This window comes from Cyprinodon tularosa, unplaced genomic scaffold (genome assembly GCF_016077235.1).
Source record: "Cyprinodon tularosa strain WSP-4 unplaced genomic scaffold, ASM1607723v1 ctg108, whole genome shotgun sequence".
Lineage (NCBI taxonomy): Eukaryota > Metazoa > Chordata > Actinopteri > Cyprinodontiformes > Cyprinodontidae > Cyprinodon > Cyprinodon tularosa.
In genome coordinates, this window is record NW_024037871.1 from 845,212 (window position 1) to 872,383 (window position 27,172).

Sequence of the window (27,172 nt, forward strand, 5' to 3'; positions counted from 1 at the left end):
CTACACAAGATGATATTCAGGAAGTGGTTGTCAATTGTATTTGTTTCCGTTGTTTTTTCAGTAAAATAAACAGTTCTTGGTGTGTATTTTTATGTGGTCACTATTACTTTAGATCGTTTTGGTAACTGATTTTGTCAGTCTTTTTATGATGTCCAAAAAACAACAGCAAAACTAAGTGACTCACTTTAGGAGGTTAGAAATTTTACATTTATAAAGTTGCCTCTACTTTAAAGGGAAACATTCAATCCAAATATATATTCTGGATTTGATTTATCTGTCTTCACCACAAACCTTAATTAATTGTTTCTAGCATAGATTGATGAAAGTGCTGGAAATATTCATCACATGTTTTGGTCTGTGATGATGAAAGGTGCAGGATAGGATAGGCTGCAGATATATGTTCAGAACTCTGCTGGTGCATTTTTCTGCCGAAAGTAATCCAGAAAAAATACTATATTTTGGTTATAAAGTGAAGTACGATCAGCACAGCCAAGATGCTAAAATACACTATATTGCCAAAAGTATTTGCTCACCTGCCTTGACTCACATATGAGCTTAAGTGACATCCCGTTCCTAATCCATAGGGTTCAATATGACGTCGGTCCACCCTTTGCAGCTAGAACAGCTTCAACTCTTCTGGGAAGGCTGTCCACAAGGTTTAGGAGTGTGTTTATGGGAATTTTTGACCATTCTTCCAGAAGCGCATTTGTGAGGTCGCACACTGATGTTGGACGAGAAGGCCTGGCTCTCAGTCTCCGCTCTAATTCATCCCAAAGGTGTTCTATCGGGTTGAGGTCAGGACTCTGTGCAGGCCAGTCAAGTTCATCCACACCAGACTCTGTCATCCATGTCTTTATGGACCTTGCTTTGTGCACTGGTGCACAGTCATGTTGGAAGAGGAAGGGGCCAGCTCCAAACTGTTCCCACAAAGTTGGGAGCATGGAATTGTCCAAAATGTCTTGGTATGCTGAAGCATTCAGAGTTCCTTTCACTGGAACTAAGGGGCCAAGCCCAGCTCCTGAAAAACAACCCCACACCATAATCCCCCCTCCACCAAACTTTACACTTGGCACAATGCAGTCAGACAAGTACCGTTCTCCTGGCAACTGCCAAACCCAGACCCGTCCATCAGATTGCCAGATGGAGAAGCGCGATTCGTCACTCCAGAGAACGCGTCTCCACTGCTCTAGAGTCCAGTGGCGGCGTGCTTTACACCACCGCATCCGACGCTTTGCATTGCACTTGGTGATGTATGGCTTGGATGCAGCTGCTCGACCATGGAAACCCATTCCATGAAGCTCTCTGCGCACTGTTCTTGAGCTAATCTGAAGGCCACATGAAGTTTGGAGGTCTGTAGTGATTGACTCTGCAGAAAGTTGGCGACCTCTTCGCACTATGCGCTTCAGCATCCGCTGACCCCGCTCCGTCAGTTTACGTGGCCTACCACTTCGTGGCTGAGTTGCTGTCGTTCCCAAACACTTCCATTTTCTTATAATACAGCTGACAGTTGACTGTGGAATATTTAGGAGCGAGGAAATTTCACGACTGGATTTGTTGCACAGGTGGCATCCTATCACAGTTCCACGCTGGAATTCACTGAGCTCCTGAGAGCGACCCATTCTTTAACAAATGTTTGTAAAAACAGTCTGCATGCCTAGGTGCTTGAATTTATACACCTGTGGCCATGGAAGTGATTGGAACACCTGATTCCAATAATTTGGATGGGTGAGCAAATACTTTTGGCAATATAGTGTATTTCTAAGGGACAAAAACGGTGCTAAAAAAACACCATTATAACTACACTACTATACTACACAGGATGAACCTGTGATGTCATGCTGTTTACAACAAATTTTCACCAATCATTTGAATTTTGCATTTGAAATTGAGACTTCAAACCACAGTCCCAGTGTTTTGTTCACACAGGTGTGGCACCTAGAGTCCTCTGATGCTGTAGCCTATCTGCTTCAGTCCAACAGCCTGGGCCTTCAGAGATGCTAATGCACATGCATTGGTGGGCACAGCTAATAAGAAATATAAACTAGTCCATGTTTGAATTAAAATGTTGCAAAGAATAATTGCCAAGACAACCCATACTAAGGGGTTACCAGATCTATTTCTAGCCCAATACCTAGGTAAAGCTATCCAGATAAATTTAATAAAATAAATCCAAATAGGCTACTTCATCTAATGTTCAAAATATTAAACTATTAAAGTAAACGGCACCATTAAAATTAAGTGGGGCTCATCTCAGTGCAACTTCTCTTTGTTTGATGGTCATATGGTTAGCTAATCCGACAAGGCTTACTTTCTTAACATGCAATCTTTCCAGCCATCATCAGACTCTATATGCTGGGAGTTGCAAAGTCAGGCCAAACAAAGCTTTGTTTCCACACTCCATTACAGAGGGATCAATGAAAACACTGATCACTGATTAAAAACCACCTGCTGCTACTCCTCCAAAGCAGTGGCTGTGCCCCAGGGTCATTATACTTAACTAAAACTAGCAAAAAAGAGAATAGAAAAAGGTTTTAAGGAAATTGATAAAAACTGTAATTAAAAAGTAAAAAAAAAAAAAAAAAAACTTTTATCATTAAGTGGCACTTAATTTAAATTCCTGTTTATTACACAAAGTAATAAAGTCAGAACATTTAATAACTATCATTGTCATGATCTCTGGATTATTTTATTCACCTGTCTAGCTTCACCCAGTTTCTCATTACCCTTCATGTGTTCCACCTGCTCCAGCTTCTATTTAACCGGCCCTCAAACCAGTCATCAGTGCCAGATTATCTCAAGCCCTTTTTAAGAGTCTTCTAGCGAGTGTTATTGTGTTCTGATTGCCTGATCTTGACCCGTTATGCTTTTAGACCTTTGAGACTGCCTGTTGCCGTTCTGATCTGTTTGCCTGACCGGTCTTTGGACTCCTGCTGGATTCTGCCTGCTTACTGAACCTGGAACTGCTTCCTGACACCAAACTCCTGTGTATCTCCTTGATACCGGATTGGGCCCAATCCTCTGGATTGTTCTGCATTCCTTTGTCTACTTGGATATGATCTCCTGCCTGTTCTTCAGTCTTTGGGGGTTCAACTTCTAGGACTCTCTGTGCAGCGTCTGCAGCGTCTTGTCGGTAGCCAACCAGCTGGAACCTACCTTGTCCTCTGGGCATGGACTGCACTTTAAGATCTGGTTAGTGACTCACACATTCATGATCTTCCTCCAGATGTGGTCATTAACCTGTGTTTTCTTCCTGCAGAGGTTCCTGGCTTTTCTCTGAAGATCCATCATTTTTAAAATCGCTTTTTGAGATATCATACTGTCTGTCTGGCTGTCTGAATACTGGTTTTCTGTGCTGAGCTCTGACACTAATTTGACATTTTTGGTTATATGAACTAGAGAGTTCAAATTGTATCTTCAGTTGTTCTTTTACTCAAAACTGTGAACAGAGAAGACCAAATTCTACTTGTAAACAGAATCCGCCATTCCTATCCTGTGAGTACTGCACAAACATAAAAAGACTAGAATTATTGTGGGATGTACTCAGCTTCTGAAACATTGAAAAGTCCATATTATATTTAACAGCAACAATGATAGCCACCCCTATTCTCAACTAGTCAGCCGATGGGCTCTCATTGTCAAAAACAGCATAAGTACCTCGCCATTAGAGTTATTTTTTCTTTATTAATGTATTTAGGTTATGTTTAGTTAATATACAAATAATTAAAGTAATTTCAATGCTTTGAGTTAAATGTACTCATAAATCAAGAATATGTTACATTAAGTAAATTTGAGTCCCCTGAAACCTTTTTTTAATGAGTTTCAACTACTCAGTCCAATTATTTCATTAAAAATAATGAGTTGCAAGTTCTTCAGAACTGCTGGAGCTGGTTTGAGTCTAATCAGAAGGATCTTATAGAGGCACAGATCCCTTGGGCTGAATTCCAGATCATTCTTGTTTTCCAAGCCATAATCAGGTCTCCTACATGTACATATTGCTCTTCTCATGCAGCTCCCTTATCTTGGTAATCCTTCCAAGAAACCATTATCCAGTTCCCATTTACCCTAACATTGCAGTCCTTTAACTTCATGTAAGCGTGTTGGAGAAAGTTCCTAACCACCAACCTCTTTTGACTGCCCGTTTGGATCAGCTGGATTAACACCATCATCACTCACCTGCCTACTTACCATCCAACCTTCTACCGCCATATCAATCATTCCTTGTAAGGAAATATAAGCACCATAACCGATCAAAACCGCACACCACAACCTGCCAACCTCAGCCTCTGTGGATATTCTTACCTCTGTCCCCAGATAATAAAGCAACAGTGAGACTTCCGCCCCTCCTATACAAACATTACATGTTATTGGATGTTGTTTCATTGATTATTCACTTACCTCTCCTTCTCAGTGCCCTCATGGAGTCCTCTATTTTCCCAGGAAGAAACATTCATTATTTTATGTTTGACACTAATCCTGTTGAATGAGTTACTGTTGTCCTTTGCTGTTGCTTGCACAAGAAGATCAAAAAAATAATGAGAAAACCAGGATATTAAAAAAAAAAGAAAACTGAAAATGAGCAATAGGAAAAAAATGGTTTGAAGTTCTGTGTGCTCATTGGCTAATGTCTTTTTTTTCTTACCAGATTATTAATAACAGAAATGCCAGTAAGTGTGGCCCATATGATTAAATTTTTTGGTTAAAAAAAATAACTTTTCTAAAACTATTAAAAACGAATGCACAAGATTTAAAGGATGTATTTTATTTAATAAACAAACAGATCAATTCAGCTCACAAACATTTCCATGCAGGTCAGGTCAGTTTAAAATCCTGCATCTTCTCTTTCCTCCAACCAGAGTGAATTACCTCAAAGGCCTAATAATCACGTCTTATAATGCTTTGTGGTCTCTGGGACGATGAGAGCTGATTGCTCTCAATCATAATGAGTTCCTGGAAAATAAATTTGGCCAGACAAATTATTTTCCTGGGAAATATCCTCTACCTAGACTTGTGCGGCAAATACGGTCAGACCCAGAGGGGTGACCGCTCGAAAGAGTGCCATTAATGAGAATGTGACTCAATTTGAAATGACACCACTGAAACATGCCCTCCATGCAAGGAGGAGCTGACAGCCAAACCAGAAGTGGACCTGTTTGTGGATCCAATTCACTAATATTTTCTCGGAAGTTTAATTTCACTGACAAGTATACAGACCTCCTGTAATGCTACACAAAGTGAGACAAATAAAAGTAGGAACAAACAACAGTGACTCATCAGTGGGCATAATCATGCATATTGCAGCTATATCCAATAGGCAGATGTTACTCTGAAAAAAACAAGCATATACAGGGGAGCACTATGTGGGCGCACAGGTAGGTGTCTTGATTGTGATCATGACCTGCTCACCTCTGCCACCTACAGCATATGTTTAAAGTACAGACCTGCCCATCCTCCCACAGTCACTTTCAGGCACTCATCTTCTAGTCAGGACGTCATCCCCACATGCCTCCTCCAACTGGAAATGTTTGTTTGTCCTGCATCATTTTTTGAGGCTGCTGACATTTTGTCCTCGTCTCTTTGAGTGGTAGCTACACTTAGCCACCATCCAAGACATGGAGGCTTGGAGACGGATGTGCACTCTAACCTGATGATCCATGCCCTGATTCCCAGAGGCTAAATGTTTGTGTGTGTGAGAGGAGAGGGGTGGGGGGGTGGGGATTCTGCAGGCTTTTAACAGCTGGCTTCTACCAATAGGCGGTCAGCAACCACATCCGTCTAATACGATCCCCTGCAGCATGTTGATGTGCACGAGTCAGACAGGAAGAAAAAATGAGAGGAAGCGAGAAAAATAGATTAAAACAAAAAAAAAAGAAAAGAATATGAAGGTCCAATCTGCAGTTAAAGCTACTTTATTTGAAGCTTAACTCTGGCATCAAGCAAAAATGTAAAAACAAAATGTAGCCGAGCATTTTCAATTTGTCTTAAATTTTTGCTATTGCCAGTTAAGAACTGTTATGTATGTGATAAAACAATACATTATTCAATGGCACTATTTTGTGTTCTACGTGGAAGAACACCAAATACTGTATCAGCTCATTGATCTCACTTTGTTCTGAAATATATGTTGAATAAAAAAGAAGTCGCGTTCCACTGAGGTTCTGTTAACTTTTATATAGTTAAGTTATGGAAAATATTGTCAAAGCAGGACTTTTGGAGCTTTTTCATTGTATACAGTAGGATATTGCTGCAGACGGGGGGGAGGGGGTGTCATTTGCAATTGTGATTTTATAATATTTTAGTGTACTCTATAAGCGAATGAACATGTTTCATTATGGCAAACTGGAAGGTTGCTTTAAATTGAACATTTGAATATTTCGCAGCAAACTGAACCATAGAGATTCAACAGCGAATCCGAGTGAATCCAGGCTATTGCTTTGATTAAGTCTTTATTGTGATCGACATTATCAGCTATTCCGGTCCAATTGCTTGTTAACAGAAAAAGCAACTTAGCCAGTCAGCAGGCAGCAAATTAATTCATATATTCACATGGTGAAGACAATTTGCAAAAGAACAAAAATTTCTCTGAATTGGGAAGGATGAGGATTTTTTTGACTTTCAATGGGACATGGTTGCTGGTGAAAAAATGGCTATACTGAGTATTTTAAACATTGCTGATATATTTGAATTTACAAAACCATTTTTCAGGTCTACGGTGATTGGTCTATGAATAAATATCTAGAGAGCAGACATTGGATAAGAAAAGATCTTGTTCAAATCCTGGGTTAAAAGGGAATGAGCAGACTGGATTAATATAGATAGACAATTGCAGCTCAAATGATCACTCTATACAAGAAAGGAGGAGTAATGTCTCTTTACACTGAACATGTTGAACTACGAGGCAACTGTCCTACAGCAACTGAAGACCCCTCCATATGACCAGCTTAGCACAAGAAACTAAACCAGAATTTCACAGAAAATCAACCAAAAACTATAGAAGAAATGTACCTTGCTCTCCAGTGTCTCAGTCTGCATTATGCAGACGGTAGAGCTAGAATGGTTTAAACAACATAAAGCACAGATCCATCCTGCATTGTTAAAACTGCTGCTGGTGGTGGGAGGAATGCATTATCTTTTTTCTTTGAGCCCACTACAGCATTGTTTAAGAGCTGCATCCTAAATGATGTTTGCATTGTGTGTTTTCAATGGATGTTTCCATTCTTGAAAGAATATCACTAGAAATTAAGGCATTTTTGAAGGCAAGACAGAAACAATCCTGTTACAAGCATGGTACACTTTATCAAGTGGACCCTGACTCTGCTCAGTTTAAATCTAAAAACCCCAGGGAGAGGTCTTCAAAGATATTTTATTATATGCAATCGTTACTGAATAAGGGGATCCAGCAGACAAAGCATAGTTACGCGCAGCACATCTAAGAGCACTAAATTAAAAAACCCCAATCAAGGGTTACAAGGACCGTGGCCAACAGCTCATCCATGACCCAGATCTAACACCTTAAACAGCTTCTTTGCATGTGTCTACTCTCCAAGAGACACAACGTCTTATCATCTTCATCAGAGGTGCGACATCAGCTTCTCATCCTGCAGCTGAATGAAGGGAGGAAGGTCAACATCAATTAGGTTGCAGGTTCAGGTTTTACTTGCCTTAACAATTCGCTCTAGAGGATGCTACCTTATTAGTCCTTTAAATGACTCAGACACTCCTACAGCCATTCGGTGACTTTCTCAGCAACAGGCCCCATTTAATGAGGAAAGGGAGACTCATCGTCAACACTGGCACACTGCAGGGTTCAATTCTCAAGGTGCATTCATAACACAGTGTCCAAGCACCAAGAGTAGTTCACCACTGTGCATTTCAGATGCACAATGTTTTCACCGCATATGGCGTCATCAAAAAGGAGGAGCTTGAGCTGCGTAAGGCTGACACCCTACCCAATCAGCAAATAGACTGAGTGGTGAGTGCTGCATTTGTGCATGTTTATGGAGTTAAACTGATCATTTGTAAATAAAGAAATAAAAAAAAATCATCCCCTGGGCCTCCTCCCAGTGGGAAGTGCCTGGAACACCTCCCGAGGGAGGCCTCTAGGGGGCATCTGAAAAGGATCTCCGAGCCACCTTGATTGGCTCCTTTCAAAGTGAAGGACAAGTGGCTCCCATCTGAGCTTCTCCCGAATGACCAAGCTTCACACGCAATCTCTAATTTAGGGCCCAGACATCCTGCAGAGAAAGCTAATTTCAGCCTCCCTCTGGAGGTGTTCCAGGCACATCCCACCGGGAGGAGGACAAGTGTGCAACCAAGGACACGCTGGAGGGTCTATCTCTCTAGGCTGGTCATGTTCCAAATTTCAAGGCCATCTCTTCCCCATGACATACTGGTGTAGCATCTGCAACCTAGAATCAGCTAACCCGATCCATCTATTGATCTCCCGTTTCATTCTCCCCTCACTTGTGAACAGGACCCCAAGATACTTGAACTCCTCCACTTGAGGCACAAACTCTCCACCAACCTGAAAGAGATAAAGCCACCTTTTTCCAGTTGAGAGCCACAGCCTCGGAGTTGGAGGAGCTGATTCTCTTCCTGGTCACCTCACACTCGGCTGCTAACATTGCATGCTGTAAATCTTGGCAGTTGGTAGCCAGCAGAATTATGTCATCTACAAAATTCGGGGAGGAGTTCCGCTGGTCCCTGAACCAGACCCCCAGCGGTCCTTGGCTGGGTCTAGAAACCCTCTGCATAAAGGTTATGAAAAGCGCTGTTGCACCGGAAACAGGTCCGACTTATTACTTAAGGCAATTCAGACCAGGCTCCTGCTCCCCTTATGAAGAGACCAAGTGACCCCTAGTAAAGGGACCCCAACTTTGAACTCCTGAAGTGCCCCCACAAGGCACCACAGGGGACCTGGTTGAATGCCTTCTCAAAGGTCCACAAAGCAAATGTTAACTGGTTGGTTAAATTCCCATGAACCCTCAAACAGTCTGCAGAGGGCATAGAGCTGGTCCACTGTTCCACATCAGGATGAAAACCGCACTGCTCCTCCTGAAGCCTAGGTTTGACCATCAGCTAAACTCTCCTCTCCAGCACCCTGGCATAGGCTTTACAGGGGAGGCTGAGAGGTGTGATTCCCCTATAGTTGGAGTACACACCTGCCACTCCCCTTTCTTATGCAAGGGAACCAACAACCGAGTCTGCCAATTTAGGGGTACTCTATTGGACCTCCACCCAATATTGAAGAGGCATGTCAGCCAAGACTAGGCTAAGGTACTTGGGGCGAATCTCATTGGCCCTTAAGGCCTGCCACCTTGGAGTTTTTTGACAAACTCTGTGACTTCAGCTTGGGTGATGAACGAATTCGGCCACAAGCACCGGATTGAGGAGACCCTCAAAAAATTCCTTCCACTGTCCAACGATGTTTTTCTTCAGTGTCAGCAGCTCCCCACTCACACTGAGAACAGTGTTAGCAAAGCACTGCTTTCCCCTCCTTAGACGCTGGATGGTTTAACTGAATTGCTTTGAATTGCAATTCTGGCAGTGCAGATTAGTGTGGGTAAAACTACCGTATGTGCTGTTTGGGTTTTTAAAATACAATTAATTTTTATTTTGGCCAATGATGTCACCACTCAACCGTAACGTTAGTGCTGTGCTGGTTGTTTAAGAATATTTAGTTCATCTGCCAACAAGATCCTTCAATTTGGATTTGCAGTTACCCCCTGGCAACTTCATAGCATTTTTTGTCAAGGTCTCCCTGTCGGGCACTTAACAATATAAGCACAGTTGAAACATAACATTACAGTACATAACATTCACCACTGGCCGCTTCACTGCTCAGTTTACATATGTCCGGTGTACACTGTGCGTTTTTCCGGCCAAATTTAAGCCTGATCGAGTCGTGTAGTGTACAGGGGTTAATGAGGGGTGATCAGCTTCTCATGACCACTTCGTGATCAGTAATCATGAGGTCGTGGACAAATCGCACTGACCGATTTGCCCACGACGGTTGGGAGAATAAATTAAAACAACCGTCGTGGGCAAATCGCTCAGTGTGCATGCGCACTGATGTAAACACAGCAGCATGGTAGGGATTAAAAGAGTGAAATGGAGTTCTGTCTGTAAAATTGAGAGATCGTAGTAGCCATGTTTGCTCAGCTATGTCTTTGTCTAAATAAGTCTTATCCTTTTCTTGTTAGGGCTTTCAGAACAAAATTGCACAAATTGCCAAGGCAGCACCTTTCCCTCTAGTGAGCTTCATATTCCCCTTCTATTTGTTTGGCTTTCAGATAGACAAGTCAGAGGAGCTCTATCTCACTGTGGAGCTGAGCCCAACGTGGTTTTTAGACGTACAGTGTGAGCAGGTAGATTACATGAGGGAACCTAAATCGTGAACTGTAAGCTCACACTATAAGACTAACCGCAGGGTTTAGTCATACAGTGTGAACAGTACTGAAAAAAATTGCACAGTGTACGCCCGGCTATAGGCATACTATGTAAATCAACTGACCTCGTCTGCAACCACTCCTTTTTTTTGTGAATGTAACTTCAGACTTCTCCTATTTTCTCAAACCACAGCACTTCTCTTTACAAAAGATCTCAAGAGGTCCACAATTGGACACAGCGGTGCTGCAGTAATAACTTTACTGTGAACACCATTAAGATCAAGGAGGTCATAGTGGATTACAGGAGGTCTAAGAAGACTAAACATGTTTCTCTCTGCACACATAGGAAAGTGGAATAACCTTTGTACAGCATATATTTCCCCAGCATCCACATTACCTCTGACCTCTCCTGGAATGAGAACAACTTCCACCTGGTGAAGAAGGCCCAACAATGACCATTGTGAGGACAGTACAGGGGAGTGCTTTCTACCAGATGTGCACAAAGTTAATTCAACACAAGTTTAGAAAAGGAAAAGAAGAACTGATACAAGTCCCTGCCCACCTGGACTATACATGTTGTCCCACTACTGTCAGGAAAATGATACAGGAACAAGAATTCGGGCATGAACAGACCTAAAACAGTTTATTTCCTAGAGCTGTGGATATAATCTCCCCCTTGAGACAAAGACCTAAACAGACACCCTACCTCAGAAATACTCAAGCAAGATCCCATATACACATAAACATTACTACAAACAATCATAGACTATCCTCCCATTTTACAGGAATGTCTGGCACAAGCTGCACTTTTTGTAAATATTATATCTTTCATTTGGATGTACAGAAATTTTTTATATGCCTCTTTATTTCCTCTTCAAATGCTTCTAATTTTTCTTCTAACAGTTAAGTTTAAATATTTGGTGTTTTATCTCCTGAGGGTGTTTTATATTTCAAGGGTCTCCTCTAATTACTTTCTTTTCCACAGGTTTTTAATTTCTGTCTGTTCTATACCTTCATTCTGAGTCCTTCAGAGTAATCATGTTTTTCTGTATCTGTAATTAGTCTTTTCTAAGAGCTGTGTGTTTAAAAAAAAAGTTTCTTTAACAGTTATTATCAAAGAAATATATTAAATTACAAAAACTAAAAAAACTTGACTGCGGAGTAAAAGATAACCTGAGTATAAAACCTTAAAAAAAAACACTGAACACGTTTTTCAATTCTTTTGTATAATGTAGAATATCAGAATAATTTTCTGCATGTAATGTTAAGCAACATCCAGAATTATCTGACAAGACTTAAAGAGAACCATTTGTAGCACTATAAACATTATAAAGACATTTTTAATTAGGTCTTTGCTCTTTAATTAGAGATACACTTTTCCAAAAAGGAAACCCCACCTCATTGCTCATGACAAAATCTGGAGGGTTGTGGAGAATATTTACTGTTTGAAGGCAGACCTATAAATATGCTCTCATCTTTAATAACAATTACACGGTAATGAAAAGAAAAGGAACCTTGCATTGCATTATGCAAGCTAAATAATGCCTTACAGTTAAGTAGTGCAGTCTTATTTTACTCCAAGAGATAGCTATCGGCTTTCTTTTTTACCCTCTTTACCTAAAGAGCTCATCTGTATAACTGTTTCTGTCCTTAGGCAGAGCCACATGTGGAGCTAGTCTATAATTATTTTCTCTGTCATAGAAAGTATTCCTGGCTCAGTGCTTCTGTTTTCCTTTTGTGTGTCTGTTCTGTTTTTCTAAAACTCCCAGTTGGATGTGGCAGAAGGCCATTCACATTGAGCCTGGGTCTGCCGGAGTTTTTTTTTAGTTAATACAGGAGAAATATTTTTCTCTCCGTTGTAGCAACATGTGTGCTTGGAATTAGGGAATGCTGCAGAGTCAACCATTCAGTGTAAGCCACTGTCTGCTGTCGATATATGCTCATCCAGGAGGGGGGAGTCCTGCAAAGTCAATGACTCGATGCAATCAGCTGGATTTCCTTATAAAAAATGTTAACCAATCTGTCTGTATGATTTGATTGCATTGCCTCTGGCAAGTGCTTTGAGACGTGTTGCAAATTGGTGATACATAAATACAATTGAATTGAATTCTAGATGAGGGTGAAATTGCCTCAGAATTTAACTCAGTGAGGAATCAGAATAGTCAAAAGTAAATAAAATAACCTTTTTAAAATGGCATCCCTGACCAAAATCTTCTCATGCACCTAAATAAGCTAAGGAAGTTAACACTGGTTGAAACGGTAAGATGTGAAATTAAAAAGTTGACCGGTTTGAACTTTTGAAAAGTGATTCATCTTACACTTAAAAATTTACAGTATATTTGATAAAAAACTTTACACTCTGCTGTATGTGGATTTCTTTTCTTTCTACTGACAGAGGAGTGAAAAAGGCAGCAGGAAGTCAGGATTTGGACCAAATCCTGCTGAGCACCACAAAGCTTGTTTTGTTGGCATGGTGAGATAGCACACGGTTGGACATGCAGCGTTTTTAATTGTCCAATTGCAAACTTGTTATACTTTTTTCCAACTGTGTCAATGCAGGTGCATAGATTATAAAGAGAAAGTAATTTAGGCCTAGATTGGTGCAGATTCTTGAAATCAAATACTGCATTAATGCATTTATAGAATAAGAAAAAATATGTAAGAAAATTTGAAGTTGTTGATGTTTTTCAGTATTGCAAACAAAAAGTGTATTTTATTGGAATATATTTGTGATAATCCAACACAGAGTAATTCATAAATATGGAGTTGAAGCAAATAAGTGGTGGTTTTAAATTTATTTTTAGAAATAGAAAGGAGTGAAGTGTTTATTTTCACACCTTTTTATATCAATATTTCAAGTACAATTAGTTACTTTCAGAATCTACTAATAAGCAAACAGAGACAACATGTGGGAATTTCATCTCAGAAGAAGGATATATTGTAGAACATTAGAGAACATACAGCATCATGACGACCAGGAAGCGCAGCAGGTCAGGGATGAAGTTGTAAAGTTGTTTGAATCACAGTTAAATTATAGACCACTTTATCAAACTGTTATCATCTCATAAGGCATTTTTCAATTAATCACCTAAAAAACTAAAAGAGTAGCACAACTGCAAGCCTATTAAGACTTGTTGGCTCATTGAGAGCATGACTCACTGGAGCATTTTTCTACAAACGTAGAGAAGAAGGAGCTCTGGTGAGAAGACATTTTGGGGGTTAAGCTTAGGAAAATTCTACATGTAATGAAAATCTAACAGTAAATCATGGTGGGATTATAATGCCATGAGAGTATTTTCTTACGCCAGTGACAGGGAAGCTGGTAGAGTTAAGGGTAAGATGGACTGAGATAAATGAAGAGCAACAATGCATAATATATTCATGCGTAATAAACAGATTTCATTGTTTAACTTTGAAATCTCTATAAATGCTCAAAGAATTATCTGTTTATCTAAAGAAGATAAACAGATAAAATAAAAATTCAAACTTAGACCACTGGTGAGTTGTGATAGGGCACCCCTTGTTGTACTTGAGGGCCCCCCGGTGCCTGCGGGCATCACGTTGGTGACCCCTGTACTAGAGGCTGGGAAAAAAACTCCCTGTGAAGTGGAGGTTAACCTTCCTTTAGGGTGATGGCGCTACACAGACAGCCAGAGCTTAGCACATGTCATTAGAAGAGCCCAGTCAAAGTCCAGAGATATATTCAGCTGAGAAGCTGTGCAGTATTTAAAAAAAGATGTTCCCTGGCAGTCTCCGCTTAGTATGACTAAGCTTGAGCTACTTTCCAAATCTTTTTGAAAAGCTGTCAGAGTCATAGTCCAAAAGACTTGCAGTTGTATTTGCAACAAAGGCTCTGAAGGAGATGGATGAGGATGCCCTTCACAATAATCAGGGAATCTTTTTGAAAAAAAAAAAAAAAAAAGAAATAGTTAAGCACAACTATGTCCTACTTTATACTAGTATGAGTTTGGAGTTAAGCAACATAACGCTAAAGTCTGGAGCATAAATCCTCTTGGAAAGCAATGCAAATCCATCTTTGAGTGATGAACACCTTTAAACTTCTTAGGTGTCTTCTCCAGTGGAAAAGGACCAAACCATAATGTGCTGAAGACAATGTCTCTGACCATTAGTTCTTGGCTATTGTCAAGGCTCCATTACAAAAATGTATTTTAAATTACTACCCTCCCCCAAAAAAAAAAAAAAGAAAAATCATTAAAAAAACCACATCCTGAGGACTCAGAGAAATTCCCACATCCATCAAACGATGCATTCTCTATGAGCACGACTGCAAACGTGTTCATGCAGAGAGCTCATCCCCTCTGTTTATATGTGCAGAGTACACGTTCTCACACACTTACACTCCCAGCCCCCTATGCTTTCGCATTTTATAAACATGAAGAGAAACGCTGCACACAGTTCAATTTAAGTATACATTGGGCTCATCAGGATGAAGCGCTGCTATACTGACTGAAATCTCCCAGAGGGACCATTTAGTTTTGTGCGGTTTGCCCGCTTGACTGTCAAAAAGGAATCAATTTACATATAACTCCTCTGCAGGGGAGCTATACGTTCTTTGAATTCACTGAACAGTTAAAGATTGCTGTTTTTTTTTCAGAATTTAAAAGAGGAAGCATAAAGAAAGGGATAGAAAAAGACCAGTTGATCAGGTTCAGGTTTGACAGGGTCCCTATTTACCTACTGATGAACAACACAAAGCGGCAAATGAACCATAACGTCTTTGAGTTACATCATCAAAGCTGAATCATTAAGTCCTTCTATCTAAGCCTTCAAAGGGGAAGATAAAAAAAAACAAACAAATGTCATTAAACTTAGAGAAATATTAAATAAAAAGACCTTCATCTAATCATAAACAGGATTAATCCGGGAACCAAAACAACATTTGCACATGTTCTTTTCAGGCTCATTAAGTGCTAAACACCTAGTTAGGCTATCAAAAAGGTCAGATTAAACAAACCGGCAAGTCTGCAGTTCTCCTTTCGAGACAGCAGCTCCCTGCAGGAGAGGACGCTATACTTCACTTTCTATGAGCCTTAACCTACTGGGTGGCAGTAAAACCCAGTTCAAGTTTTCAGTACAAATTTTAAGGTATTATGGGTACATTTCAACTGTGAAGAGGTCATTTTCAGGTGAAGCTGATTTAAGGAGAAACAGCCCAACAATTTGATGCTACCACCACCATGTTCGGCCATCAGTTCAGCATTTTGTTCTGGTTTTCTGGCTGTGATTCATTTCTTAATCAAAGTCCCTAGAATTCCATCAGAGTTATTATTGGATCTTTTGCAGGAACATAATGCTAGCAGGCATGCCATTTATGTTTACAAGGTCCAAAGCGAGTTTTCTTATCCAAAGAATGCTGTACCAACTGTAAAGCATGGTGGTGGCAGCATCATACTGTGGGACTATTTAAACACCACAGAATGTTGTCAAAACTTTCCATTTGCTTGAATTTGCCTCACATTTAAATGGTTGAAACAGGGTCACAACTGGGTTCTCCATTCAAACATTGATCCCAGGATAATAAAAATAAAAAAATCCTTCCTGGAGTGTAACCTACTTCAACACAAAACATATTTTAAAATCAGAATGAGCTTTATTTGACAAGGAATTTAACTTGAGTTTAAACTGCTCATAGCATACGGCTATTAGCTACACACCTGTAAGCAATACGTATGGTATTTTTTTTTTTATAGGCTATGCCTAAAAACCCATAACCCAGCCAGGAGATCAATACATATAAATAAACTCATCCATTTCTGCAAAGTAGAGAGGGTTAAAAGTTACAGCCAGAATGATGTCAATCATCTGCCAAAGGTATCAAAAACTAATGCTGGCTAAGGACCAATTAACGAAATGATGCAAGGGTTGAACAAATGTAAAATAATTATCATCTTCTTGCCCAAATCCAAATAATTCCAGTTTTTGGTTGAATAATCAAGTGATCCCCAAAAAAAGCTGTTTAAATCAATAGTTAGAAATGTGAAATAACTAAAAGTAAACCTCCCACCAGAACAGAATGCCTCATTTTTGACTTCCACAAAACTAATGCTGTCTCTTCATCTTCTGTACTCTGTCCTTTTCTCCATCTCCTCAAACCCCCAGCGTGTGTTTTAAAGTGTTTGAACAAACCCTTTTAAAAGCAGAAGATTCAAAATGATATGAAATCATCAATCGTTCCTTTGGGTTTTTTTTAAACCATCTCAGACAAAATGAGCTTTATTTATTCTTTAGAGTCTGCATTTTTACCACAAGTCCACCAGCATCATCTTTTTGTAATCATTATCACCATATTATACAAAATAGCACAATACTGTTTCCATAAAAAACAAAAATAGACAAATACCCAGACAAATCATTTAGTACAACATACAAATTCAATACATATCCATAACTTCACTATGTTTGCCTCTTTAAAAAAGGCAGATACAATAAAAAATATGATCTTACTGTGGTTTTCTCTGTGATCTCCATCTTTTTGTTAAAGCTGCGATGGGTGGAGGCATTGCACATAAACACCTTCCTGAGTGATCACACACTGCAGGTTCATGCACAATGGGCATACTGTTTTACAATGAATGCACTATATATTAGATACACAGATACCAAGCTGGAGTCATACGTATCTCCTGGTGTCCCTCTTGCACAGTATCTTTTTGAAGGACCTCCTGAAGTCGTTGTTGAAAACGGTGTAAATCAGAGGGTTCAAAGCACTGTTGCAGTAGCCGAACCAGAAGAAGAACTTGAACAAGGTGGAAGGCACGTTGCAGGACACGCAGAGAGTCTGCAGCATATACGTAAAGAAAAAGGGAAACCAACAAATGACAAAGACACCAATGACCACAGCCAGGACGAAGGTGAACCGTTTCTCACGGTTTTGCCGGCCTTTCCAGAGGCTGCCTTTGGTGTTCGGTTCTTGCTTTTGGACGTTGGAGTCCCCTGGTTTGATTTGTCTTAATTTTGGTTTCCCCTTGTTTGTTTTCTTTCTAATGGAGCATGGATTGTTCACTTTATGGTCAGAAGATGATGACTCCTCAAGGTCCACTCCATTGACCTCACCTTTGACCTCCTCTGCCTTCTTTTGTCCTCCCGCTCCCTCCTGCAGCTCTATGGCTTGCTCACCATTTAACTTCTTGTGACAGAGCCGATCCTTGACATCCTCTGCACCATTCTCCTTCTGGTTTGCAACAGGAGTGCTGGGTGGCTTCAACAAAGCATTTGGCCTCCGGTCTCCAGGTGGCGCCCGTGTCCTTTTTTTAGCAATTTGGTAGATCCGTACGTAGACCAGCACCATGATGACGCACGGAAGGAAGAAGGAGCCGATGCAGGAGGAGATAACGTACCATTTTTCTGTATTAATCTTACATGCAGGGAATTTCTCACTGTTGTCTTTCCCCATGGTGATCAGGGGTGGGAAGGAGATAACTGCAGCGATGACCCAAACAATGAAGATGATGCACTTAATGCGGCGTGGCGTCCTCTTCAGGTTGTACTCAATGGCCTGTGTGATGGACCAGTATCGGTCTAAGCTGATCGCACAAAGATGGGCAATGGAGGCGGTGCAGAAGAGCACATCAAGTGCTAGGTAAATCTCACACCATACCTCGCCGAAGTACCAGTATCCCATTAGTTCGTTTGCCAAGGAGAAGGGCATCACAAGGGTGGCCACCAGAATGTCCGCAGAGGCCAGGGACACCAAGAATAAGTTCTGCGGGGCTCTCAAGGCCCGGCTTGTAAACACAGCAATGACCACCAGGACATTACCAAACACTATGATTAGGATCATGAAGCCAACCAGCAGGCTTAATGGCAGAGCTATCTGTAGGCTGTAAGGAGCCAAGCTGGAGAAGTTCTGGAAGGTATTATTGTCATCTTCCATGATAGCAGATTGGCCCACTTCCTGTGAGAGTTCACCTGAGGTTAACAGATATCATCCGCCAGGAAGAAGAGAACTAGTGGCTCACAGCAGAGCTAAGAGAGGAAGAGACTGAATAACTCCTCTGAGACTTTCCCGGATTTTTCCTCCTCATTGTGAGGGATATTTTTCAAGATGCCGCTTTATCTGAAAACATAATAAAAAGGAAAACAAATGTCATCAATTTCTAATTAAAAATTCCTCATCTTTTTCCGCAGGGCTTCTAATATGTTGATCTCAGTTGGTATGTTGGCACCTTTTGCGTGCGTAAAATGGAGGTAAATCTAAAGATAAAGAGTTTTTACCTTGGATAAGGAAGGAGGAAGGCGCGTCTCCAGTGCCAGGGCACTAAAACACTGCGGACGGGTAACTTCTTCAGGCAAATCAAGAGAAGGTAAAGAAGATCCATGAGGCGGACGGAGCGTTTCCACTGAGCCTCCTCTCTCTCCCCTCGCAGTGCTCCCTGCGCTGCATCTAGTTGCGCTCAGCAGCGGACCTAATAGAGCGCTAATCACGTTATCCCGGGCGCTGCCGTGTTACTGTCTGCGTGTGGAGTTTCTCTCCTCACTGTTCACCAGAGCGCCACTCCCTCTTCTTATAGCCCGCACGCTGCAAAAAGTGTCCCGCTCGCCGGGTCCCCGTGCGCGCGTGCGTCCGCAGGAGTGTCAACACTGGCACGCTGCCCCTTCTTGTTTGTCTGACAACAGGCGCATCAGCTGGAGAGGCGTTTTAAATGACAGGAGAGGAGGTCATATTACTATTTAAGAAAGCCTTTAAACACGTGGATATGTAGAAACTAAACACATTAAGATAGATCAAAAATACATTTAAACCGATTAAACGCGGCAAAGAAATCTTAAAACACTTATATAAACTTTATCTATCAGATACATCAGCCTATAATAAATAGAATTAATATTCCAGCTTTTCATATCTTTGAAATGAAGTTAAATGTAAAAACACAAAAGCGTTTTAATATGCCTCACATTTACCTAGATGTCTCAGAAAAAAAGTATAAAGCTATTAAACATTGGATATGTAAATAAATAATTAAAATGCATCATGATCATTTCATCCTGAAGAGGTAAACCACATCACTAGAATGTATTTTCATAAATATATTCCCTTTCAAAAGTGTGTATGTGACATAAAAGCTGTTTCACAACAAGCAGTTGATTCAGTAAGAAGTTAGAAATATTATTTACTGTAATTAGATATTAAAATAAATAAAAGTAAGAGCTTTAAATACCAAAATAATAATTAAGAATGAACTGAACCTGTTTTTTAAGGCAGGCATTTTGTTGTAATGCAGCTGGAGCTTAACTACACTGTTACTAAGCAGCAGCCAGAGCTACACCACTTGAACATCAGCACAGGTTCAATTCTATTTTTAATGCTTTATCAATCCTAAAAGAAAGCCAAATATCCAGATGTATATTTTATTTTTCAGCCATCATTGTATCAATGGAGAAAAAAAAAAGAAAAACATGACCACCCCTGACAGTGTGACTATAGACTAATATGGGGAATCTTGAAGATGCTCATTTGTTCTCAGTCTGCAAGGATGTATTGCAAGAAAAAAAAATACAGAAATACTTTGTGTCATCATGCATTATCCTAAAGATACATATTAGGATTTAAAAAATAAAAAACACCGCAAAATAAAATCAAGTTACACAGAATGTGAAATAATAAACTGTTCCTTGTTTCCATATCCTGCTGGTTCTTTCACTCAGAGGCAACAGCAGTAATATTTACATACCACCACATTATGCAGAAGAGCCTGAGGTCACCTTTCTGCAATCATGGACATAACATCCAAATATTTTAAGCATTTAATGTCACTATTTTGTAGCTTCTGATACATTTTCAAATAGCTGACGTGATGGTTGAAGTGTGAAATATATATGTTTATTTTTGTTAGACAGCTACATGATCAAATAGACCTGTAAAAGAAATGTCTTAGGGTTCATTTTGTGATTAAAATAAAGATTTAATAGGTGATCGGTAACATCTAGGAAGATGTGATTAATGTGTGTTGATTTCTTTCTCTTTTTTTTCTATTAAGTCCACTCTGAGGAAAGACAAGCTGATCTAGTGCGGTTGCTGTTCCATGTCACGGTGTCCTAAAAACTGGAACCCATTCTTACCAGGAAAATTCTGCGGTGTTGCATTTCTCCTCCAGAGTTTGAATAACTCCTGCAGGGAGGACATGAAGAAGACTAAGTGTGAAGGCAGGGTGTAAGCACTGCATGTCTCAGACAGATTGGGCGTGTGCTGTGTGGAAATGCTGCCAGTCTCTCACCATTTCTGTTGCCATCCTTCTAAAGGTCTGCAAATACCATGGGGGTAAGTGGGACTTCATATGTTTATATTGATTAAGCCGTATTCAGATGGTCCAAAAAGCAATACAAATGTCATAGGATTACAATGCAACATGTTCTAGTGCAGGGTCTTATTTATTTAAGGCTTTCATATGTTATCTTTAGTTGTTGCACTGGGTACAACAATGAACCCCCACCACCATAGAATAATCACTAGTTCTGAAAATGTTAACTAAGGCCCCGTCCACACGAAGTCAAAACGAACACGAAACGCTAATATTTCCAGAACATTTGTCGTAAAGACGGAGACGTAAAATGAATGTGATCGTCCACACGAATGCATGAAAACGCTGCAAAATGTATGCCAGGCCTGTAAGTGGCGCTGTCATGCCAAAGCAAAAATAGGCGACAAAATGTTGGGCATGCGCAGTAATATTTATACATGGTTGCCCTGCGGGTCCATTTTCGTGGTTCAGTCAAATTCAGGTGCTGAACTATGTCGTCGATATTGCTCTGTTCTTCCTGGAGATATTCCAGAAGAAGAAGATTCTGTTGTAAGCCCGACAGCAGGGTGAGTAGCATTAGCAGCAACCATTCAACACAGTACGGCGCCATTGTTGTTGTGATACTGTGTCGCGCATGCGTGTTTAGAGGCGACGCTATGACGCATGCGTGTAAAAAAAAAATGTGGTTAGAGCTTAAAGATGGAAACGCGAAAACGGCGTTTCAGAATCTTCCCACTCTGAAGGCTGAATAAAAAAAAGATCGTTTACAGACCCCCAAAACGCCGGCTTCGTATGGATGAGAGGCTGGTTTGGTGAAAAATTTGTGCGTTTAGGCCAGGGTTCGGCTTCGTGTGGACGGGGCCTAAGTCATTTTTAACCTAAACAGTTTTTGCAGCAAACAACCAGTGGACATAAACTTTATTGCACCCTGTTGCCTTCTTTTAGCAATACTGACTCACACTTCAGCAGCCTTACCTTTCACTTTAACAAACTCCAACATTCATATTTCATTCCGAGCGCTACTCATGTCTTATCCCTCTTGGAATTCAATATTATATTGAGTTTATTTTTCTTTTGCACTTGACCTTCGACTTTTCCTCTTTCTTTTTATACCTATGTTGGGAGTTGCTTTGATCTATTACTTCCTTGTTTCCTTATAGCACAAATACACAATTTTGTTGCTCCCATCACTGGGTCTTGTTATGGTGAATACTCAAAACTCTGAAGTAGAACAAAGTGAAAACCACAGAAAATGTAATATATGAAGCCATTAGGATGCCATAACTGATTCAGAAACCTTGTGTATGCAACCAGAACAAGCTACTGTCTTAGACATTTCTAAAGCCATATTACATCCCTGGGCCCCTTTAACTCTTCACAGCATAACTGCAATAAGGTCTAAGAAACATTTCCCTGAGATTTTGGACCATATTGACAGGTAGTTTTATGCACAGTTTGCAGACTTGTCAGCTGTTACAGCAGTCTAGCACTCAGAAATTCTCTGAGTGCGAAGGGGAAGACTGACTAATTTAATTTCACAAGTGGAGCATTACTGCTTTTTGCTATAGGGCTCCGACTGAGATATGAACTTTATTAGAATTGCTTGTGGATTATTCTAAATGCATTAAACAGTAGATGGAAGTGAAGGGAAAATGTAAACGAAAAGGGGAAGAGGTGAGATAAAACGTTAAAAGGGAGAAATAAACATAGGAAAGAAAAAAGATAAGAATCTGAGATAACCCTATGAATTTTCTCATACAGCTGCAGAAAGAGAGAAATCAAAAGAAAGAAATACGGGGGAAAACAACAATAACAATTTCACTTACAAGTACATGCTACTAATTAACATTAGCTGTACTTCATTATGTAGAGTTAATCTGTAAGCACTTGGATTCAAACACCTGTGGTTAAACGTGTGTGCTAAATCGTGTTTCCACAATTTCTCTACTTGTCTTCAGTGAAGTAGTCAAATTTATTCTTTAACGTTATTTAGATATTGGCCGTTGTCTCCTGTCTGCCTGATAAACATGTTTAAGCGTTGATTAGATTTGTCCAATCTAATTTCTTTATGATAAATTTCTCTGTTGTGTATGGTTCTATATCTGCCAGCCACTCTAAGGAGTGGAAAAGAGTATCCCGATCTGAATCTAACAGAGCACCTCTAGATGAAGCAAAAGATTGGGGTGATGGTAAAGACGCCTACCAGCCTTATAAACTTCATCAGCATAATTAAGCATGAAACTATATGTGGCACCATGACAGTGAATTTACTTACTATATAAGGGTATCCATTGTAAAAGGGTGCTTAAATGCGAATAAACATATTTCCTTTAAATATTGAAAAATAAAATAAACTGTGATGTAAAATTTTATCAAAATGTAAATAGATTATTGAAAAATTTCAACTGATATCATTTTACGTCTTTATTTTAAGAGATTTGTGTCTCATTTTAACTCCATAAATTATTAAAAATAAATATTAAATCAAATATTTGACTGAAATAAAAAATAAATACAAATCAGCTATGTGCAAAATAACTGTAAACTTTACTCCAAGTCTTCAAACGTGCCAAAACTTTCCCCCAAAATTGCTAAAGTAGTGTGCCATGGTAAGTCCACTAATCATTTAAATTTAATTTAATGTGATAATGAGCATCTAAAGCGTGCAAAATGCTCTCGACATTCTGAATTTAGGACTGTCATCTCCAATGTCACCTCAATGTTTGGATATCTGCTTCAAGTTTTAAGCGCCTTTTTGGCCGTGTGACGTGACGCACACCTGTTCCCACGGAAACTGAAAGGTTTTACGCACCGACCCTGCTCACCCCTCCCACAGCAGCAGCGATAAGTGACTAGAAGGCCCTCTAGCTGAAAACACAGCTTTAATGGATTATTAGAAATTCAGCCGCCTCTCTGATGAACCGCTGCTGCAGATAGGATTTCACAGACGGCTTTTAGCTGAAGCGCTGAATATTCAGATCGCCCACTTCCATTAAACCCAGGGGGGAGAAAATGGAGACAGAGATCATGTCAGGCTGATGCATCCCAGGATGGTTCTCTGTGTTCAGGAGCCGGTGTGGCAGACTGTTTGTGGACAAACAGCCACGCGTGGAGACGCTGGTGGATGCGTGGGGGCGCGGGCGAAGCGCATGGATACAGTGACACCTGTCGTCTCCAACCAGAGCCGCTGAGCTGCGGCTGCAGGAGCCCGGCAGAGAAAAAGCATCCCTACAGACGGATGAAGTGGAGGCCTGAAGCTGTACAAACTGAGCACAGATCAGAAATACAATTTATTCAAATTATAAACATACTATAGATTATTTTTACCTGGTTATTCATGCAGATTAATGGGGAAAAGAAAAGGAACAACGGACTTTCGGGCTAATAAAAATAAATAAATAAATAAAAAATTATCCTGCAAACTTTCAGAAAATGTGTTGACCAGCAGGGGGCGCTCTTTATCTGATGTCAGAGGAGCTCCATTGACAGTGGAAAAAACTGATTGTCATGAAAAAGCTAAATTTTTCAGAAAGTGAGAAATATATGAGGCATATAAATATATTTGAAGTCTTTATTTCTTATAATTGTGTTGATTGTGCCTTTAAGATAAGGAAATTAACAACATTGTCTCAGAAAACTTAAATATGAAATATTCAATACAATTGATTTAAAAAGATGATATTCTTAAAGAAATGTAGTTCTAAAAGGTTCATTTCTATGTGCTATTAATATGTGGTCTGACGTCCTTTTACATCATTGCCGAGTGGTATTTAGGATTCAGCCTGTGCTGTTGTTGAGATCTAGGAAGCCCAGGTTGTTTTAATACCACCCTTCAGATCATCTTTAGGTGAACTTTCTCTTTATAAAGAAAACTCCACAGAATCATACCAGTTTGCAGGCTAATCAAGCACAGTCATTCTATCTGCAGAGCTGGTTGTTTCTTTGGAAGTGCAGCCAGGAGGTCCAACTGGAAAATTTGATTAAAATCTCCATAAAGCTCGTCAGCAAAAGAATGCATGAAGTGGGTTAAATGTCCTGGCAGGTGGCTGGATTGACTCTGGATTTAAAACAAGAAAGTTGACCAATGCCAGCAAACGTATATTATCCAAAGCCATGATTGCATGTGTAAACTTTACACAAGACTGTGAGCAACCTGACTTCTGTTTGTCTCTTTGTTTTCCAAATAAATACAAACTTCACTTTATCTTAAGGAAGACTTAGCAACAGTCCGGGTTTCCTATTTATAAAATATTCTGTAGGATCCATACTGAAAAAGTGTGTGCTTTCAAAGCCCTCCTCTCAAAAAAATAAAAATAAAAAATATGATTCTGCGCATCCTGTAGCCATTATATATTATTGCATGACACTTATGGATTTTCCTAATCAAAATGGAACTACAGCCTTTTGAAGAATGGCTAAAAGAAAATACAAGTTACACAAATATGGCTAATGTCTAAAGTTCTCCATTAACCAAACAAAAATATATTAAGGTTTGTATCTGTATGTATCTGCAATGTATCTTTGCTAATTTCCATGTGCTAAGTGTCCTGTCACGCAAAAGATTGTGGGATTCCTTATAGGTAAGGAAAGAATTTTGGGAGCTTCCTATGCTAAATGATCTGCTGGAAAGTAAACATAGACAGCCTTAGTCTTATCTTCTGGGCCTTGTCCGTGCCTCAGAGGCTCCTCTTGATATAAACGAGCAGCAGCTCTACTCTGACCCCTTCCTGGATGACCGAGCTCCTCACTGGATGCCGCTGTGCAGCAGAAGCTACCTTTAGCCACCTGCATTTGGGATCTCATTTTTTCGGCCATGACCCAAACTTTTTGACCATATGAGCAGGTAGAAACGTAGAGTAACCAGTGAATCAAAGGTTTTGCAGTTTTGGCTCAGCCCTCTTTCCACACCACAACAGACCAAAGCAGAATACCATTTACTGTGGCAACTGCACCAATCCATCCACTGACCTCTTGTGCAACTCTCTCCTCACTAGTGCCCCTCACTAGCTCCAAAGTAATTAAAGATGTCCACCATGCTGCATGCACACTGCTACACCCTGGCTTCCTTTCATGTTGCTCTCCATTGTTTACTTTCCTGATTTCTGTTACACTCCTGACATCATCAACGCTAACCTAGTGATGACACGCAGCAAGGGGGGACAAAGACCACGCAGCTTGCCAGCAAGTGGTTTGGCCCAGCTTTTTTGTCAATGGGAAAGAAGCCAGATGCCCATTGACCCATGTTTGAAAAACCCGGGTTAACGCAATAATTGGATTTCAGTGGGAAAGAGAATACAGTAATGCAAGTTGGGTGAGGGGTCCAGGGGACGGAGTTTGAAAACCACTGCTCTAAGGAATCTAATTCAGCATATTTAGTCAGACATCGTCATGATCCAGGGAATCCTAGTGATCCATTAAAAACAAGTTCCCTGCTAATTCTCCCATTTTCAAGGTCATCCAGCTGTGCCAAGTGTCAATGTGAATGCCTCACACCTGGCTACAATTAAAGTGTTAATCTGTGGTGTGACTCATCTGGTGATCATCAGGAGCAGAGTACAGTGGGGGCACATAACAAAAACCTAAACAAAATGGGACAATAACACATCATTTCCTAGAAGTGAGCCACAGAGCAAAGGTTTGCTGACCCCTGATCTAACAGTTGAACATATTATCATAATATAGCTTAATATGATACACTTTAATTTCTACATTATTGCTAAAGTAGACTAGAGGTTAAATTTTAAATAGGTCCAAAAGGCAAATAAGTTATAGTCTCCTTAGAACCAATTCTCATAACAATTGATTTAGCATTTCAGTACAGAGACCACAGAAGGGTCCAGATCCAGTTCTACAGGAACACTGGTCCCTGTCTAGAACTGCCCACGATCAGGAGAGGATTGCAAAAGTAAAAAAACAAAAACAAACTTTAAATATTGTAAAGTCTTTGATTAGAGTTTGAAGAAGGCATATGGGTCTGTATTCATTTGGTAAAAATCCTTGGGCTCACAAGCGTAATATTACAATTTGCTGCAGTTTTTAATGCTTATTATTAAGTAAAACTGTGATAAAAGTTTGACATTGAGTGTCTGAAATGATTCATGATTCAGTCTGGGTTTGATTCCCCACCTCACCGTCCACGTCACCAGTTGCCAGTGTCTTTAAAATTAGCATAAGCATGGGTCAGAGCTGCCATGAAGCAGTATTTTACCACGTTTGTTTTTTATAGATTACAACCTTTGTGTAGCAAGTAACTTTGTGTTGTCCTAGTGGTTAAAGCAGTGTGCTTGTGCTCTCAGAAGGTTGCAAATACCTGGTTTGATCCCCCCAGCCTGCACTCTGGGTTCCCCCCCACGCTGCTCCCCATGGGTCAAAAGTGAAATTCCCCACTATGGGACAATAAAGGGATTTACTTTTTCGCCCTGCATTGTGCATATATATGTCACTATTATAAATAAAACAGGACTTTGTTTTCTCCATAGCCCAGGTAAGATGGTTCTGAGATTTATTTTAGTTTAGGATAGGATTTGT

At 40.1% G+C, this 27,172-nt stretch overlaps 1 protein-coding gene across 1 annotated transcript; it reads right to left on the reverse strand.

The window, feature by feature from the left end:
• Positions 1 to 16,910: 16,910 nt before the first annotated feature.
• On the reverse strand, positions 16,911 to 18,956 carry adra2a (adrenoceptor alpha 2A). Its single transcript, XM_038291154.1, has 2 exons — positions 18,621 to 18,956; positions 16,911 to 18,462 (listed from the first exon to the last, which is right to left on the reverse strand). Exon 2 carries the CDS (start codon positions 18,277 to 18,279, stop codon positions 17,017 to 17,019), a length of 1,263 nt encoding a protein of 420 aa, XP_038147082.1. The 5' UTR covers positions 18,280 to 18,462; positions 18,621 to 18,956; the 3' UTR covers positions 16,911 to 17,016.
• Positions 18,957 to 27,172: the final 8,216 nt, after the last annotated feature.